Raw genomic sequence first — 19,018 nt, forward strand, 5'->3', positions numbered from 1 at the left:
ACTCTTAAAATCAAATGTATGTACAGAAGACATAGCTAGACACCTGATCATAGGGTGTCTGGGAAGTGTGTTCTTTAATAGTTCTGTCTAATGTCATCGCTTGCCTGGGTGTAAACTAGATCTAACGTCTTTCAAAAGCAAAGTTTTGGGAGCTTATGTGTTTGGAAAGTACTTTTAATGGATTGCTTGCTTTGTGTACTCTTGGCTTAAGGCAGAAGCATCTTGACATTTCCATTGCTATTTTTCTGCTTTCAAGGGTGTGAACAAAAATATTGTCTTGGCTTAGATTAGCTTGAAATTGTCCTCTGAACTTCTTCCGGGCCATTCCAGCTATCTTGGAAAGGGATTCCTTTTTTATGATCCTTCTCCCGGAGTTTTCATGAGGACACAAGGCTAGACAAGCCCTCCCTCGCCCCGCCAGCCCGACAGGTGTAAGCACATGCACCCACGTCCTTCAACTTACAAATAGGTTGCATTCCCCAAATTCCCGATTGAGGTCATTGCTTGGAACCCTCATGTATCCTCCCAAAGAAATAATCATAAATGCAGGTGTTTACATGGCACCCACAGACTACTTACTCAGGATGCAGCTGAAATACCACACATCTAGAGAGAACGATAGGACAGTACTACTCTATGACCAGTAGTCTTGTTTTGAGCATGATAATGAGCCTCCAATTATTTCAAATGAGGACGTTCACTGTCCTGGAGCTTCAACTGTGCCATGCGGCCAGCATTCCCCACTGGCTCCTGCCTGTTTCCTCCTCGGTTTTCCACACCCTGAAATAAAACCACTGCATGTGGTGCTTGCGTGGTGCCCTCAGTGTGGCATCTGACTCCTGGTTCCTGCTCAGGTCTTGAGATGCAGCACCCCCACCGCCACGCTCAATGCGGAGTCTGCTTGAGTTTTTTTCTCCCTCTGCCCCATCCACCTACTTGGCTGTTCATGCTCTCTCTCCCTAAAATAAATAAAATTAATTAAAAAAAACAAAACAAAAACAAAAACACTGCAATACACATGTAAGGGGTGGATCACTGAATCTTCTCCCCAAAGCCACACCAAGTTTCTGATCCTTTGGTAAAAATCCTCCTATAATCCCATATAATCAGTTAATAGTGCAGCAATGCATATGTCTATCTGTCTGTCTGTCTGCGAGTATATATATTTTGTAGTTGGGAGGGAAGGAAACCCTTATTAGCTGTTGCTGTTTAACTGTGACTCTTTAAATATGTAGAGACTAAACGTGGGATCTCATCCAGCTAACCTCTTCCAATGTATGAACGTAAGGCCACGGTGATATATCTCACACCCCTACATTGCAGCTGCCTATTAATAGAAAACCTTTGTCAATCACATTTGTGCTGAGAGCAGTTTGAACACCCCATGGTTTCCTATTTGTACACTAAAAGTTTAAAGTCAAAGATCTTTCTGTGTCCCTGCAGCTTAGTGTAGTCACTTAAAATAAAGGAGCAACAGGTAGTGCTTTCCTATTTTTAAGACTATTTAGCTTGGTCTAAGGGCAAGTGAGGGAAGGAGGGATGGAGACAGAACAGTAGCCTTGAGAACTCATGCCCAAAAGGATTCTAAAAATTGTGGACAAGGCCAAAAATTTGGGAGAAATTTCCTAAAACAAGCGAGGAAGAATGCATATCCTATAAGATATTAAATTTCAAGCACAAAATGGCTGGTGCCCAAATCTAAGAAGCGGCTCAAACTTCAAAACTCAAAAGGGAGGATCTTCCCTAAAAGACTGTGCTGCTTGCAATAGTGTTTCCTGAACATATAAAATATGTATTTTGGGAAAAAAATTTGTTTTGAGATAAGGCTTTCCTACTGGAAAAGGTTTGTCATTCAGAGTGTCCACATTTATTTTGGAAGCTAACAGCATTTAAATAGGTTTACTCCTTTAAAAAAAAAAATTGCATGTTTGCTTCCATCCCCTCCCATTTTTAAAATTTTCTGTGGGACCTTGCTTTTAGCCAATGTTTAAGGGGAGGACTCTATAATAAAAATTAAAATGAAAGAAAATTTTCGCTGTGGTGACCCTGGGGAAAGAGAAGGTGTGGTACTGAATTTTTAAATACTTCTCCTTTGGTGAAAAGAGAAATGAGGGAGAAGTTTTGGAATCCAGAACACTATCAAAGTCAGCAGTAAGATAAGCAGAATGGAATAAAAGTTGTTTTGATTTTGTAATATTTATATAGAATTCTATTGTTTACAAATTATCTCCTCGCATTTATCCTCACTTCATCTAATTTTATCCCAGTAATTTATCTACCTTTATCCTAATATTAATAGCCCTTTGGGGTTTTTAATTTTGTTGAGAAATTGACTTTCAGAGTTACTATTTAGCTTTCTCTAAGCCATGCAAGTAGTAAAAGATATTTTCCCATTCAAACCCCTTCATACTTTCATAAATCCCAAATCTTTTTATAAATCCCAATCTCACTGCTGTATGGTGTTTTTAATTCTGAAAGCTATTCTGTGAAGGAGTGAGCTGCCTACAATAGAAGGCAATATTATTAAAGGATATTGTATGGCAAGAGAAGAAAGGCAATTCAGTAGAGAAAGGATAGTCTTTTCAACAATTAGTGCCGGGACTACTAGACATTCACACGCAAACATAACGTCTCTGAATATATAGACCTTGCACCTTTCACCGAAATTAACTCAAAATGGATCATCGACCTTTTGTAAAACGTAAAACCATGAAACTCCTAGAAGAAAACACAGGAGAAAACCTGGGTGACCGTGGGTTTGATGATAAACATAGACACAACGGCCAAAAGCATAACCCATTAAAGAGAAAGTTGATATGTTGGGTTTCATTAAAATCAAAACTTCTGCTTCACAAAAGAGACTGATGAAAGAATGAAGAGACCTCCCAGGTCACAATCTGGGAGGAAATACTGCAAGATACATGCCTGATAAAAGACGTGCAGCCAAAATATAAAAAGAACTTTTAAAACTCAACAATAAGAAAACCAGTAACTTAAGAAGTAGGCAAGAGACCTGATGAGATGCTGCAATGAAGATTCAGAGGTGGGAAATAAGCATATGAAAAAAAAATCCTCAACATCATATTTCATTAGAGATTTGCAATTAAAATGATGAGATACGATTACTCATCTGTGAGAATGGCTAAAACCCAGAAGACCGACAACAAATGTTGGTGAGGCTATGGGGCAACCCAAAGTTTCATTCCTTGCTAGGGCAGTTGCTGAATGCTACGCCCAGTTGGGCAGTTTCTTACCAAGGTAGACGCAGGCTGCCTACGGGCCAGCAGCCGGGCTCCTCGGTCCTCACCAAGACCAGCTCCAAGTGCACAACCACACGAAGACCTGCCCACCAAGACGTACAGCGGCTTTACTCCTAATTGCCAACATCTGAAAGAGGCCACGTGCCCTCTGATGGGTGAAGAGATGGGCAAACTGTGCTGTACTCATACGATGAAACAGTGTTCAGTGATAAAAATAACGTAGAAAAGACTCAATCACACTGCTGACTGAAGAAGCCCATCTGGAAAGGTGACATACTGTGTGATTAAATGATGGAACATTCTAGAAGAGGAAAAACTGTGGGGACATGAAAAAAGACCGTGGTTGCCAGGGGCTCAGGCAGGAGTGGGAGAGAGATAAGTAGGAGAAACAGATTTTTAGGGTGTGAAAGTATTCTGTATGGTATAGGAATGGTGGGTGTGCACCATCGCACACTTATCAAACCCAGAGAATGTAAAATACGGAGTAAACCCTAACAGAAGCTATGAACTGTAGTTAGCACTAAGGTATAAATTATTCATGTTGGCTCATCAGCTGTAAAAAAAAATGTACTACACTATAGCAGGAAGGTGGATAATAGGAATAATAGGGAAACCAATAGGGAAACCCGGCCCTTGCGGGTGGGGAAACCAGGCCTGCGTGTGAAGGGTTATATGAAGACTGTACTTTCTGCTCATTGCTTCTCTAAGCCCAAAACTGCCCTAAAAAAGATTTTCTTTCTCTCTTCCTTTTTTAAAAAAAAAAAAAATATATATATATATTGTAGTAGAGAATGAATAGGTTCACTGGGTCAGACTGCTTACTTTGCCTTTGCAGAATAACTCCAGGGAGTTAAAAAGAATCCGACAACAAAACAGATGCCACAAGCTCCCATCTCCAGACAATGCCAGTTCCCAGGAGGGGTAGGACAGTACATGTTGGAGTCATAGTAAAGGAAGAGGAGAGATGAAAAGACTCACAATTTTTAAGAAAAATGCATAATTCGTTCCCTATTCAGGGGCAATGAGTCAAATTTGACACTGTGGGATTTTGACAGTAGTAATATTTTTGAGATGCTTTGTAGCTTTTAATGTACTTTCCCTTACACGGTCCCTGATGATGCACATTGTTTCATCTGCTCCCCACGGCCTACTAAGCTCAGTGACTCTGGAGCACTTTGCAGCTTTCCATTGTATCGCTGCCATCCATCACCGCATTGTTTCCTGCTCCCCTCCCTCACGATTAGAAGAATTCCCCGATTAGAGAGGTGAGGCTGAACACTGTGAGTGCCCATCGGATCAGATTCTTAGAGCTAAAAGGGACTTTAGAAATTATCAAGAAATGATCCTATAATTGCCCTGAGCCCCAAGACACTGAGCGCCTTAACTAGTTGACAGAGGAGGCGCTGGCTGCTATGCATCCCTGCTTCACCGGCCTAGGTCCAGGGGAATCCTAAAAAAGAACCTGGAATAAGGTTCTCAAAGCCCCTCAAGCCCTAAATTCATTAGTTCTTCCTTAGCATCATCTCCCAAATCTGCCCTTTGCTCTTCATTGCTGACACCAACATGCCAAGTTAGGTTCCCAGCGCCCATGTGGTCCTTACACCCAGAGTCTTCCTGGAGGTTTCTGTTCTCTTCGAGCACCAGATAAAGTTTCCTAATGGCACAGTTTTCCTCATGGCTCCTTTTGTGGAAGAAAATAAAGTTCGAAGCTCTCCACAGAGAATGTAAAGTACTCCACAGTTGGGTTCCTGCATACCGCTCCATAATTATGATGTAACAGCCATCCAAACTACCCCACTTCCTGTTCTCTACCCCCCGGTACACAAGGCACAGCCTCTCCTTTGTGACTTTCTTCACGCTATCCTCCCCTGCAACTGCTTCCTTTCTTAGTCGGTCTGGGCTACCGTAACAGAATATCATAGATTAGGGGCCTTCTACACCACCCAAAGTTATTTTTCACAGTTCTGGGGGATGAAAGGCAAAAGATCAAATCCCTGACAGATTTGGCATCTGGTGAAGGTCTGTTTCCTGGTCCCCAGTCATCCTGTCCTCACAAGGCAGGAAATGGTAAGGGAGCTCTCTGGAGTCTCTTTTACAAGGGCAGTAATCCCCCTCATGAGGGCTCTGCCCTCTTGACTTAATCGCCTCCCAAGGTCCCACCATTGACTGTCATCCTACTGAGGATCACATTTCAACATATAAACTTGGGGGGGGGGGGGGCAAAACCATTCAGTCTATCGCACTCCCTCAGTTAACGGACATTCCCTTAAGCCCAGAAAAATTTCCCTCTTCCCTTAAAAAAGTCACTCGACCACCACAAGATGATCATTTATCTCCTCACCGAATCCCAACAACACTTCTCGCCTGTAGCATTTATCAGGAGATTTGCTAGGTATTCTTCACATTTTTTGATTTATGATTTATATAGTTTATGTCTTGAATTAAACTCCTTAAAAGCAGAGGTCTTATACGGCCAGTTGCATACGCTTGCACAGAGCAATGTTCAATGAAGGTGTATTTATCAGGAAGACAACAAATTCTACATGCAACATCATAGGATTTCAAAACCTTCAATCTCCTGATGCCAAATTATGGAGAAAATTTCTTCACAGATTTCAAAAAATACTGTTTCAGTGTTTAGTGACACTTTGGTTGAGGAGGTATCCTTTGGGACATGATCCAAATTCCAAATGAAATGTTTAGCTTTATACAATGAACTTCTGTCAACAACTTTCTTGAAAAGCAAATTACTTTTGACTTCTTCCTTGTGTATTTGATGAGAATTGTCATAACACCATCAGGTTGAAGAGTGAGATTCTTACATGAATAACATCTCTAAAGGTTATTTAACATTAGGAAAATGAATCCTGTTCACCAAATGTTCTTTTATACAATGTAATTAACAATTTTATCTTTACTCCATATGGTTATCATTACAATCAAATTTTCCATTTTCTTAAACTGCATATGATCTTGTCACACCCATTTTTGTTCTTTGAACATTTCCTCCCCCAACAAGGAAGAGCTTACAGGGATTGGGAGTAGAAATTCTACTGTAATTTTGAAATTTTTGCTTCAAGAATTTTAGAAATATGAATTCTCCACCAAGAGAAAATATGAAGTAGGATGATTTGTTATATATTTCAGAGATGACGTAAAAATTCATGACAGTCTTGGGATAAAGGTCAGTCAGATAAATCAAAATGAGGCTATCTATTTGCATCTGCCTATTTAAATCTATTTGCCGTTGGCATATATATGAATTAATAGGGCCAAAGAGAGTAATGGCACACATGTATATTTCTTCAATAACTGTAGCAATAGTTTAAAATAATGCCAAAATATTGAAACATAAGCTTTCAGTTCTAAAGTTTGTTATGAGTTAGAACATTTTCATAGTAAACATTTTGAGGCTTCCACACTGGGATGCAAGGTAGCTGTCATCATATCACTAACAGGGGAAAGTATCACTTTCTTATTCATTGTTAACTCAGGACAAGATCAACATTTCCTTTTTTACTCAAAATGTGAATATAACTGAAGTGGTAATGGAAAGTTTCTCTGGACATATACCTCAGACCATACAGGTCTTCTATGTCTAGTGCAAGGGCCAAGGAAAGGTGGAAGACTTTACTACATCACAATATATAAAACTATATTCTCAATGTATGATTTTTATTAATTTCTGAATTTTTCATAAAGTAAAAGTGAGGGCAATTTTTACATTCTAAAAATACAGTTTACTTATTCTGATTAAGACTTTTTAATAACGCCAAATTTAATAACATGTTATATTTATTTATTTAGTCATTATTATATCTACCATACACTATACTTTACTTAGTTCCCTTGTTCATTCTGTTTCCCCATCCCCACTTCTGGAGTACAACCTCATCAGAGCAGATGTTATTAACTCGAGGCAACTTCTATGTCTCTGGAGCTTGTAAGACTGTCTTAAAATATCTGTCACAATAAATTAACAATTTCCAAAGTCGTATAATGTAGAGTTGTAGTGTTAGGAGAAATGATATAAGGATTTTAAATGAGAATTTGAGTTTAACATCATAAAGGGAAATCACCAAATATCAAAAGTAGGAAACATTTCTTATCTTAAGCAAGTCTCTTTCTTTTTTTTTTAATATTTTACTTATTTATTCATTCATGCGAGACACACAGAGAGAGGCAGAGACACGGGCAGAGGAAGAAGCAGGCTCCCTGTGGGGAGCCCGATGTGGGACTCCATCCCAGGACCCCGGGGTCACGCCCTGGGCCAAAGGCAGACGCTCAACCACTGAGCCACCCAGGTGCCTCAGCAGGTCTCTTTCTACTACTATCTCGTTTTATAAATGTAGACGTGAAGATGCAGAGAGATCAAATGTTTTATCAGATCCCAGGATGTTGGTACTAAAGGCCACCTTAAACCTCAGGGACAAAGTACTCAGAGTTACTTAGCCTATACTTTACTACATGCAGTGGTAGTGAGTCCCCTACCCCATAAAAGCATCACATTTAGTCTTTCAGAAACACTATTTGCCAACAACTTCTTTCTTATATGTAATTGAGATGTGCTTTCCTATGCTTCAGTTCTTCAGTCCTTTAGTCATGCACAGTATGTCTAGTCCAGGGTAGTTTTAATGTTATATAATATATATATATATATATATATATATATATATATATATATACACACTAATATAACTATAACTAATATACACACACACACATATATATAACTAACAGGGGAAAGGATCACTTTCTTATTCATATACATATATACGTACATATGTATGTGTATATATATATATCCAGAAACATACACACATATAAAGTCATATAGTGAAAAGTCTAAATTTGAGGTCCTTTATGAATGAGAATTCTGCACCAAATACTATTTCTGCCTCACTATTTGTCCAAAATCTATTTGCCTCCTGCCTTTTTCTCACGTACACGCACACACATACATATTATATACACACACGACACATAAACACACAGACATAAATTCAACTGTTATACAAACACACACGTTATATATGCATCTATTTCACAGAAGGGTGCATGTAATTATATTTTGTGTCTTGTAGAAAAATAACAAATAAGAATATGTAAAATGTTTATAACCTTTCAAACTCCATTTCCCTCTTTGTTTAGTTTCTACTATATCGTGAACTGTAAAATAAAAACCACATCATACTCCTCTCATCCTCTAAAAGTCAAAATTGAACCCCATTCTATCAAAGTGGGTTTATTAAAATATCTATTAAAATTGTTAAAATGTTTCTAGGAATCACTCTGTTGTGACCTTCCAACTAATATCTCTAATCTACTGGTTGTTTCAAAATCCATCTAAATCCCACTCTCCCCTGAATATTAAACTTCTTTAGCTCTCTCTTGACAGGTAGCTTCTCTCTCTCTTGATAGGGAGAATTAAGCATAATACTCTAGATGTGATCTTACTGGGAAGAATAGTATAGGCTTCTCTTCCGATTCATTCAAGAAAGTGTATTTTTCCCAATACAATTTATAATTCCATTTGGTTTTCCAGTAGCCATATCATGTCTGACTCATATGGAGCTTGAAAATCAAAAAGAAAAAAAAAAATCCTTAGTAATTTTCTATGTGAATTGCTACACAATTTGCTTTATTCTATACTCATGTAGTTGAGATCTTCTTTAGGTAGGAGAAGGGTCCTCAAATTGTATATATAATAATTACTGATATAACTCACATAATAACTACATTAAAAATAGTGTCATGTTCACAGAAGGTGCATATTCTGAAAGTTAAGCACAGAAATTTAATCGAGGGGCATAAATAAATGTTGAGACGCATATCCTACCTATAAAAACCTGGTGGCACTTGCTGTACCAGGAAGTTTTTCTCCATGTCTTGAAGAATGTCATTCAGCATTCGGACACGGATGGGAATTCTCTCCTTGGGATCGTTAGCAGGACGCATCTCATCTGACTGGAAGAGTTCAGTACTTTCCCGTAGGCGAGAGGCCAGGGCTAGCAGTTGAGTGTTGGGTTGATCACCTGGTGAAGGTAAATGAGTCCACCTCAGAAGAGACATCCTCAAAGGAGCAAAATAAGCATTTTGCGATCTTGATGTCAAAAAGGAACATCAGCTAAACTTTATCATATTAATTCCACCAAAAAATATTCTACCTGTTATATTCTAATAAAAGTATTAAATTGATTGCTACCACCACTACTACTAATAATAATAATTACTAATTCTAATAATAACTGTAGTAAATAAGTACTGAGTATTGAGAGACTGCTATGTTCCAGGCACTGTATTGAGCACCTCCAATATTATCTCAATAATATTCACCAAAGCTTGCACTGTCATGTCTACTTCATAGCACCTGAAAATTAATTAAGGCAAGCAAGTGATCCCAGGTCATCAAGAAAATAAATGACAAGCCAGAATTAGAAGCCTTATTTTTCTGACTCAAAAATTCATGCTCTTCATGGTGTATCTTGTATTTCTAGGGGACAAAAAATTGTAAAAGAAGTTATCTTTTCTTCTGAGAGCATGAGATACATTACTCTGTTGTGATGTGTCCATGGGCTCTGTTCCTTTCCTAAAAATTTCCTGTAATTAAAAAGATTTTAAAATTAAAATTAAAAGATTTTATTTATTTATTCATGAGAGACACAGAAAGAGAGCGAGAGAGGCAGAGACACAGGCAGAGGGAGAGGCAGGCTCCTTGCAGCGAGCGCGATGCGGGACTCTATCCTAGGACCCTGGGATCATGCCCTGAGCTGAAGGCAGACGCTCAACCACTGATATCACAACAAAAATTGAGGTTGGGAGAGGAGAAAGTTTTGCTCATTGAAGAAAGTTAGCGCCCTAAATAACAATTAAAATAATAATGTCATTTTATGAAGATACGGTTTATCTTAAAATATGATGGTTCACTGAAGTTAATGTATAGTGATCTTACAGGACATACCTTTGTAGAAGGAAAGAATAAGACAAAAAAGGCACATGTAGATTGTACTGGAATCAAAAGACTGAACAACAGAAAAAACAAGTTCGACATCCTTGAGAGTCTTCCATTTAAGAAAGAAAAATCTGTTCTGATCTAACATATACTACAGAATTGAAGACATTACTACTGAATCAAGTGAGACAAATTGTACCATTCTCCCTTATTTAGCTTTAAATGAATTTATCTTTCATGGTGGTGAGGATGTGGAGGACTGACAGCTTTAAGAACTAACTGCCTTATTCCAGAAAGGACCCTGATAGTTGAACACCTGCCATCTACACTATACCCTATATATTACTTCAAGGGTATAAGGTTACAAATTGAAAAATAGCTTTATTTTCAATGTTCACTCCATCATTTGTATTAGAACTGATATTCCAAAGATTCCCAATAGCCATTTTAATGTCAATTAGAGCCTATTTGTCCATTTAAATAAGATCCAGAAAGTAATATCACCTAATCTATGTAAGTTTTGACCCTAAATGATTTTCCCCCATGATCTTAGGATCCCTGTTAGAATGTCAGCTCTGTGAAGGCCAAGATGGTTGTCTGCTTTACTCACTGCCATTTCCTCAGACAACACTATGCCTGGCATGTCACTGAATTATCTCTTTTGATCATTGCATCATAGCATCTATATTATTTTTATCTTTATCTGCCTCATCCATCTCCTTCCTTGAAAAGAACCCCACAAGTTCAGCAAATGTGTTTTAAATGGAGAAAAAAATAAATAAATGTTCATGCAAATGATTGAAGAATTTTTTGTGTACAAAAATAGCCTAAGTCCAGAGAAGAAGTGAAACTTGAGAGACAGACCATGGAATTGCCCAGAAATCAAGGGTCTCCAAAAATGGACATTCTGGGACTTCATTTCTACATTAAAGCAGTTGAGGATGTTTCATCTGTAAACAACAATATTAATTGCTACGAATTAATTCCTTCTTATTCCCTCAGTCCTCGGCTTTCTAGAGGATGAATCTACCTCTAACTTCAACCCTGCCATTTTTCCATCTTGTTATACAAAGAACAGAGCTGGATATCATAAGCAGGAGTGATATTAGCAGAAGAGGGAAGAAGACAGAGGAAAGCAGAGAGAGGGAGAGGGAAGGACGAAGTGTGAGTCTGTGGCTAGTGGGATAGTGTTGAGATTTATGGAGGCCGGGTCAGGAGAGGCTCTCAAACACACTGAAGGAAACCCATCCCTACCCCTGCCTTCTCGCCAATCATCACATTGCCGCTTCCTCCCCTCCAAGTCATTTGGGAGGCCATGTGGTGTAGTGGAAAGGGCAGGGGCTTTGGAATCTGACAAAGCTATAGTCACGCCCTAATCCTATCGCACAAATGTATACGCCTGAGAAAGACACAAACGCCCCCTCCCCGACCCCACTCACAGTTTCTTGATCTCTAAACTGCTCTTAACAACATCTAGTTTGGCTCACGGGGCTAGAGTAAGGTTAAATGTCACAATGGACATAAGACACTGAGCACATTACTTGGGCCTCTGTGGAGCGACCCCTAAGGTGCCACGGTGTCCTCAGAAAAGTTGTTCCTCTTGAGGGCCATTGATAGAGGCTCCTAAAACACCCTCCAGTAGTGGATCAGAAACTCAAAGACACTTCATACTTGTCCTACGCATAAGGTCTTAGGACCCGCAGGTAAGACTAGTAACCACAGCGCCGTCTGCCCCCACTGAATCTGTATGTTCTGTTTGAACCTGCCAGGACCTGAGGCCTGCACACACTACTTCTCCCAAGGCACTTCACGTCTCGATGAGTTTCATCTTGGCATAAACCCATGTGTTTAAGTCTGCTCCACAACCTCCTAAACAAATACATACCTGTCTGATTTTATTTTATTTATTTTATTTTTTTATTTTTTACCTGTCTGATTTTAAAGAATGATTTTACTACTTACTATTGTGGTCTTTCATCAGAGTTTTATACTCTGAAAAGTTTTAAATTTTAGTTTATTTCCACTTTTCTTTCTTTCTTTTCTTTTTTTTTTTTGTTCTATTTTGTGGCTGTATTTTTAAAGACTCACTCAATTTCATCTTAAATTAAGAGTGAAATGTGCTGGTCATACTCTGAAACTACATTTTTATTTCAAACAAACATAACCTCTTACTTTAATAGTATTTCACAGAACCTATTCTTCTGTGGATGAGCTTATCACAGTTTTAAAGGTGCTAAGAATCGCACAATCATAGCTTAGACTTCACTGATTTATAGTGACAAGGGAAAGTATGATTTATGTTCCACATAACACAGTGGTTAAAAGCAGAACAGAAGATTATTTTGGGGGAAAAATGTATGTTGCTTAATGTCATTTTAAAAATATCTTGTGGCATCGCTAAACAGAAAAAAAAGAAATTGCCAATATGATTTCATCCAGGGGAAACAACAGTCCTTTATTATCTATCCTACACTTTCTATTCTTCATGCTGGCTTCTTTAGGATGAATCACAATGAGTCATCTCAGCCGGTTATTTAAAGAAGCTAAACAAACAAAAACGCAGGTAGAGAAAGTGTGGGAGCCAGTGCGCTGCTGGTGAATAACCTAACACGGATTTTACAATACATTGATAAAAGGATATTATTTAAAACCGCAATATGCCAGAAGACAGTGGATAACTATGTCTACATTGAACACAGCAGAAATCTCTCTTGCAAAGATGCCAAAGCGGCATGCTCAGGAGAAGAATCGGGTTGGCCACTTTTTAAAAAATAGGCAACATATTCTGAAGATTTTCGGGTAGTCTAAATATTGCCCAATGATCCAGATAGCCAACACAGATGGAAATCTAGCAAGATTTTGAACATATTGCATGGAATATGTGTCTGTCTGCCTGGTGTAGGAACTGATCTGATTATTGGCTGCTTTGGAAGAGTGAGCAAAAGCTTCCTTGAATGAATTAAATTCATGTGTGGTTTATTTTTTACCAGTCTCCTTCTGAGGCAAAAAGTTGGACTTGTATATTCAATAACATGTGTGAATTTAATTATGTTTTGGTCAAGCCAAGAAAATGAAAAAAAATAAAAATAAAAAGACTGAACAAAATTAATCAGTGTGAGGGCAAAGGTACTCTATGCTCTATTATAAGCCAAGATTAAAAGTATCTTTAAAAAAAAAAAAGCAACAACTTTAAAATTATTGCCAGAGAGGCAATACTCACAGAAAAATGGATTGTGGTACTATCCTGTCATGGGCTCAGGGTTTTATCCTAAAAATACACTTAGGGGAAAAAAAATTCACAATATAACAGCCCATTACTATGATGGGAAATTTAAAATTTAAAATTATATGGTAAGAAGTCATTACCGTATTTCAATCAATGTAGTGACACATATAAAATGTAGGTGCTGAAAAGCAAACTTTAAATGAAGTACTTGAATGAGGTGCTCAGAGTAGTGAAGGAAACGATGACGAAGGGGAGCTGTAGGAACTGCAACAAATTGTGACACAGCGCTTAAGAGAAAATAATATGGAATAATAAATAAATAAAATTCATCTTTAAGACAGTTATGTAGTCAGAGTCCATACGAAAACACATTGTGGGCCGACAGTAAACATAGTTTTGGGAATTTGTACCCAATGGATGGCCAATCTCTATTGAATTTCTCTCAATTTGAGCAAGCAAGGTAAGCTACTTCTGAGAGAATCCTTTTAAGTCCTTGTCACACAAAATGGTAAGTTCCAGAAATGCCAGTTTGGGTCAAACCACTAGAAATCTAACATGATTCAAAATTTCCATGGGAATAAAATCTTTTCTTAGAATTGTTTGGATTTTAGACGGATGGATTTGGAATTTTTTTTTGAGGATGAGCACAGGACCCAGTACCTAGTGCAGCCACTCTTCACTCTGGACTCTAGGGCAGTCCAACGTTCGAATGGGTGGTAATTAAAACCGAGATGTACTGATGACTAGACTCGGGCAACTTATAAAGCACATACTTAATTTTTCCTTTTGGGACATTCAGCATAAATGACTCAGAAAGAAAAAAAAGAAGACATCAGATGGGTGTCAATCACCTGTGATGCTAGAAAAGAACCAAGTGACACACTGACAATAGGAAACTACAGATGTAGGGGAACGCGGTGCGCTTGCTGTGGCCACATCACCACCTTGAGATACTATCCCTCCTTCTACAATGAAACGGTTGACACTAACCAACTATCAGAGTTAATAAAAAAAGAAAGTAAAGTCATATAAAGTCACCATTGTCAGTTTTTCCAAGAACTGGAGGAAGTACCGCCAACAACTGTCTTACATTTAGTGAGACAATCACCAGGTGGCAACGAGCCACCCACTTCGCAACTGTTTCCTGCTGAGTCCGACTTGTACCAGATAAATGTGTACACGGGCAGATCGAATGAAGGTGACTTTTACTTTACCTGGTCATTTGCAGTTTTTACAATAATGGTAAATAGCGGAATCCCAACAAAGAAAAATAGCAGATATTAAACAGAGAGCATCAGACTCACATAGTCTTCAGCTATTTCGAAAAGTGCTGTTTTAAACTTTAAATTGTGTAGAAAGTGAGAAGGAGTGAATTTAGTTAGGTCATCAAGTGCTCCCTCCTTAGTCTGCTTCCAGGTTCCAAGGTGTGGCGGTACCCGGGGTGTCGCTGGCACCTGCCTCTGCCGCCCGCACACCAGTCCTGGAGCCCTGTGCCTGCAGTGTTTGGACATACTTTCCTTTGCCACAAGTACACCTGAGGCGTATCAGTTCTCTTATCAGTCGCTATTTACACTCTATCTCCGTGTACGGCATATAAATATTCATTCTCTAACTATTATGTGTTTGGCATTGGCCAAATATTAAGAGCCAAGGTCACTCAGTCAAAATGAGCTTTCAAGACCATCCAATAAATCAACTCAAGCAAATTATTCACTGGTAAATTATCCTTCTTTCTGGTGGTTGTGAGAGCGGTAGAGAATGGTCGGCTGCTACTGTAAACTAGGGTAATAAATAAACAAGATGGCCCGTTGTCAGGGGGTAAAAATTACACCGCTGAAAATGCAATTGGGTTTCAGAGACCTTCGTATGTAAACTCTTTGCAGTAGGGAGAAACGCTATTTTATGGTTCAGCCTTGAAGGTCACTTTCTTTTTTTTTTTTTTTTTTTTTTACCTGTGATTGAGAACTTAAGACTCATCATTGTGAGGTGTCATAACAAAATCAGACAATATATCAACAATTAAAGCCTGTATAAGCAGTAAAATTAGATGCTTCATTTAACAAGGTACAGGAACTCCGTTGCTAATGAAATCATCCAGCATTGTAGCTAAAATTGAAACTGAAATATTTATTTAGTTGTTGTAAGTGGTGTCCATTGTTCACACATTAGCACACTATTCTACTTTAGTAATAAGGTCATAACCAGAGTAGGCAAAATGGAACAGGTACATCAAGTCGCCGACTGTGTAGCACACATTCGAATGATCTTTCACTTTGACACAGAGCAAATAACTTTGAATTGGGATGGCGAAGATGTGAAAATGTGTAGCTTAAAGGTGATGAATCATATCCACTTTTTTTTTCATTTTTTTTCTTCTTTTTTTGAATCATATCCACTTTGAACAAATATGTATACTTAGGTCATAATAAAAATATATATTTTTTTTTTTGCTTATATTTCTACTTCTTCATCACGTTTGTTTGGCTTTGTTTTGTGTCTCTATTATGGGCACATCTTAAGTCTGCCCGCATCTTTCTGAGTGAAAGCAGCAAGGAGACCCAAAGAGTTTCACATCAAAGAAAATACAATTCAAAACAAAACCAACAACCAAAGGAAAGGTTCTTTAGGTCTAGCAGAGGCAGTCCGACCTACCAGCAAGAGGCCAAAATGCTCCTGGGCTCACCCAGCCAAGAACCGTGACGTTAGGGAGCGGTTCATCGAGACTTAGGAGCATCAGCTTGCAGTGGAAATCTCTGTGTCATGCCTGAAGCTTTCTTCCCCCCTTGTACCGACACGCCTTGAGAGGTGACTATTAAAGAAAGAATTATTAACCTGGCCTCTTTTCAGAATATTTTCTGTACCTTCTTCCTTGAACAAAACCTGCCTATCCCCTGACGATACCGCTTCCACCACAGCCCTCCCAGGCGGTGTTCCTTCTCCCGCCAGCCCTAGAACACTAGCAGGTGCCTCTGGGTCATTACTGCTCATTCTGGGAAGGCTTTAGGGCCTGGTTCAGTCACTCTCCCTTACAGGTATTGGTCCGGTCTTAATTCTTGGTAATTTCAATACCCACCTATGATAGACTTTCTTTCCCTTGGCCTTTTGTCCTCCCATCCCTTGCCTGAAAACTCTCATTACCGATGTCTCTGATCTTTGCATGATCGCATTTTTAATAATCCCATTTGCTGGCCACTAGCAAATGAGTCTTTTTAGCTCACTCACTGTCAGTTCTTTGATCGCACCAATAAGTGGCATCTGTCAATCCTCCTTCATTTCTGTTCCCCCTCATTGTCTTCATCTCCTCACTTTAGATACTTTGGCCCACCTCCATGGGCGCTCCTTTGTGCATACTCCCAGTTTTATCTTACCTTGTTCTTTGTCCCTTTCCCATTAGAGCTCTAGCCTGATTAAATCCAAATCTATCAGTTCTATATCTGAATCCCCAGCTGAAGGCTGAATAATTGTGTTGAATCATCTCGTTAAAATATCTATATTTCTTCTGAACTCTCATGCTGCCCCCAATAGAGGCATCTCTCATTTTTATTGCACTTTGCTTTCCTGAGTTTCACAGAAACTACATTTTTTTTTTTTTTTTTTTTTTTTTTTTTTTTACAAATTGAAGGTTCATGGAAAGCTTGCATCAAGCAAGTCTAAGATAGAAGCTTGACAAAAGTAAAAAAGAAGGAAACTGTATAGAGACTAGCTTAAAAATACTGAAAACAGAATCATCTGAGGCCACATCATATATGAACAAATAACCGTAAACAGTTCAACTGCTTTCAACCGCCAATATAATTAGAATCATTGAGGGAGGGGGTATTGTGTTGTAAATTGTGTTGTCGTATTCTCCAGGTTAAGCAATCCCTGTAGTCAAAATTTAAAAAAAAAAAAGTATTCAACTTTCAGATACTGGAAATATTTGGTTGTTAACAATAATTCATTCCCCTCCCCCCCCCCAAAAAAAAGAAAAAGAATAATCCATTTTCTAAGGATTACTACTTAAGTAACTCTAGTTCAGGTATTGGCTTTTGCGTTGAGAAGTATATGCCTACAAATCACACGTTAAATATCTGACAACAAGATGTGTGACTCAAAGAGGAGGGTGCATTCTCCAATTGCAGCACTGCCCATTGTATCCGGTTAATGAAGACAAATTGCAAATTGTAAGTTGAGTCGAAAGATCTGCATGCAGATGAAAGGGAAATGAAAGTAACTATTAAAATAGTCTTAGAATTCTGCAGAAAGAGACATATTTGAATATGAAAGTATTGAAACTACGGCCAAATTTATTTTCTTGTCACCTTTAATCTAGGATGAGCCAACACTTGAGTGGAACGGCATGGAGCCCATGCCTCAGGAATCAATCCCCAAGGAAAAACTTCCAGTCAGTCTTGTTTGAACTGACTGAATATTAGGTATAAACTTATTTATCTACTCTCTTATTTATTTATTTGGGAAAATACCTGAACTGCATTTTTCCAATGGGAACCTATAAATGATAACAGAAGTTTGAAATGCTCAATCTCTCTGATAAAGGAAAGTAGGGGAAACATCCTCTATAATCAGATATTTTGTCTGGTGCTCACACATAAATACACCTTGTTCCTGTGGATGTGGTGGTCAGATTTCTTCTAAGCCCCTCTCGACCATAATCCTCCCCACGAAGGGAGTCACTGCATTGCCATAGCTAGTAAGTCAGCATAAGATTTTATCCATTGCTCATTAAAAATTAGTTAGACAATTTTTCATTTGTTGAAAATTCTATAATTCAAAGAAAAATTACCTTTAAGACTGTTTTGAACTTCTAAAGCTACATCAAGTGCATTAAAGGGCAGAACTGGTTCATTGGCAATTTGCAAAATCACTTCTCCCGTGAGCTGAAAGAGAAAAACACAAAAGATGCTAGCATTCAGTATTAAGGGTTTCTGATTTGCTTTTTCATTATTTCATACATTCTTATATAACCACAGTAGTTAAAACACAGAGGATAAAATATACTTTTATAAGATTTCTTTTTAAATTTCTTTTTTTTAAAGATTATATTTACTTATTCATGAGAGATACACAGAGAGAGGCAGAGACACAGGCAGAGGGAGAAGCAGGCTCCATGCAGGGAGCCCAATGCAGGACTCGATCCCAGGACCCCAGGGTCATACCCTGAGCTAAAGGCAGACACTCAACCAATGAGCCCCCCACACATTACTAGATTTCTTTTTAGTGTTTTAAAAAAGATTTTATTTACTTGAAAGAAAGAGATCATGGGTGGGGAAGAGGGGCAGAGGGAGAGGGTGAAGCAGACTCCCCCTGACCAGGGAGCCCTGCACGCTGGATCTTGATCCCAGGACCCCGGGATCCTGACCTGAGCCAAAGGTAGTATTTCACCAACGGAGCCCTCCAGGTGCCCCTAATTTTGTCTATAAGGAAAGAAAACACATTCTGTGTATTTTTCATGTCTTAAATAGTATATAAAGGCATATAACATTTTCTCCTTTTTTAAGATAAAATATTAAGACATATCACCCTCCTTCAAGAAGTTGCAATATTTAAACTTTAAAATAATTCCTTATTTTATTTATACAA

The 19,018-nt window shown here is 38.5% G+C and overlaps 1 protein-coding gene across 4 annotated transcripts in view; it reads right to left on the reverse strand.

The window, feature by feature from the left end:
- Window positions 1–19,018, reverse strand: part of NAALADL2 (N-acetylated alpha-linked acidic dipeptidase like 2) — an 878,960-nt gene that overhangs the window by 30,869 nt on the left and 829,073 nt on the right. For all 4 annotated transcript variants that reach the window (XM_026007770.2, XM_072752176.1, XM_072752175.1 and 1 more), the window contains 2 exons: window positions 18,222–18,315; window positions 9,100–9,295 (listed from right to left, as the gene is read on the reverse strand). In XM_026007770.2, coding sequence (XP_025863555.2) covers window positions 9,100–9,295; window positions 18,222–18,315 — 290 coding nt within the window. The remainder of the gene's footprint in view (window positions 1–9,099; window positions 9,296–18,221; window positions 18,316–19,018) is intronic.

The sequence above is a fragment of the Vulpes vulpes genome, chromosome 3, assembly GCF_048418805.1.
Source record: "Vulpes vulpes isolate BD-2025 chromosome 3, VulVul3, whole genome shotgun sequence".
In the NCBI taxonomy this organism is placed as follows: Eukaryota; Metazoa; Chordata; class Mammalia; order Carnivora; family Canidae; genus Vulpes; species Vulpes vulpes.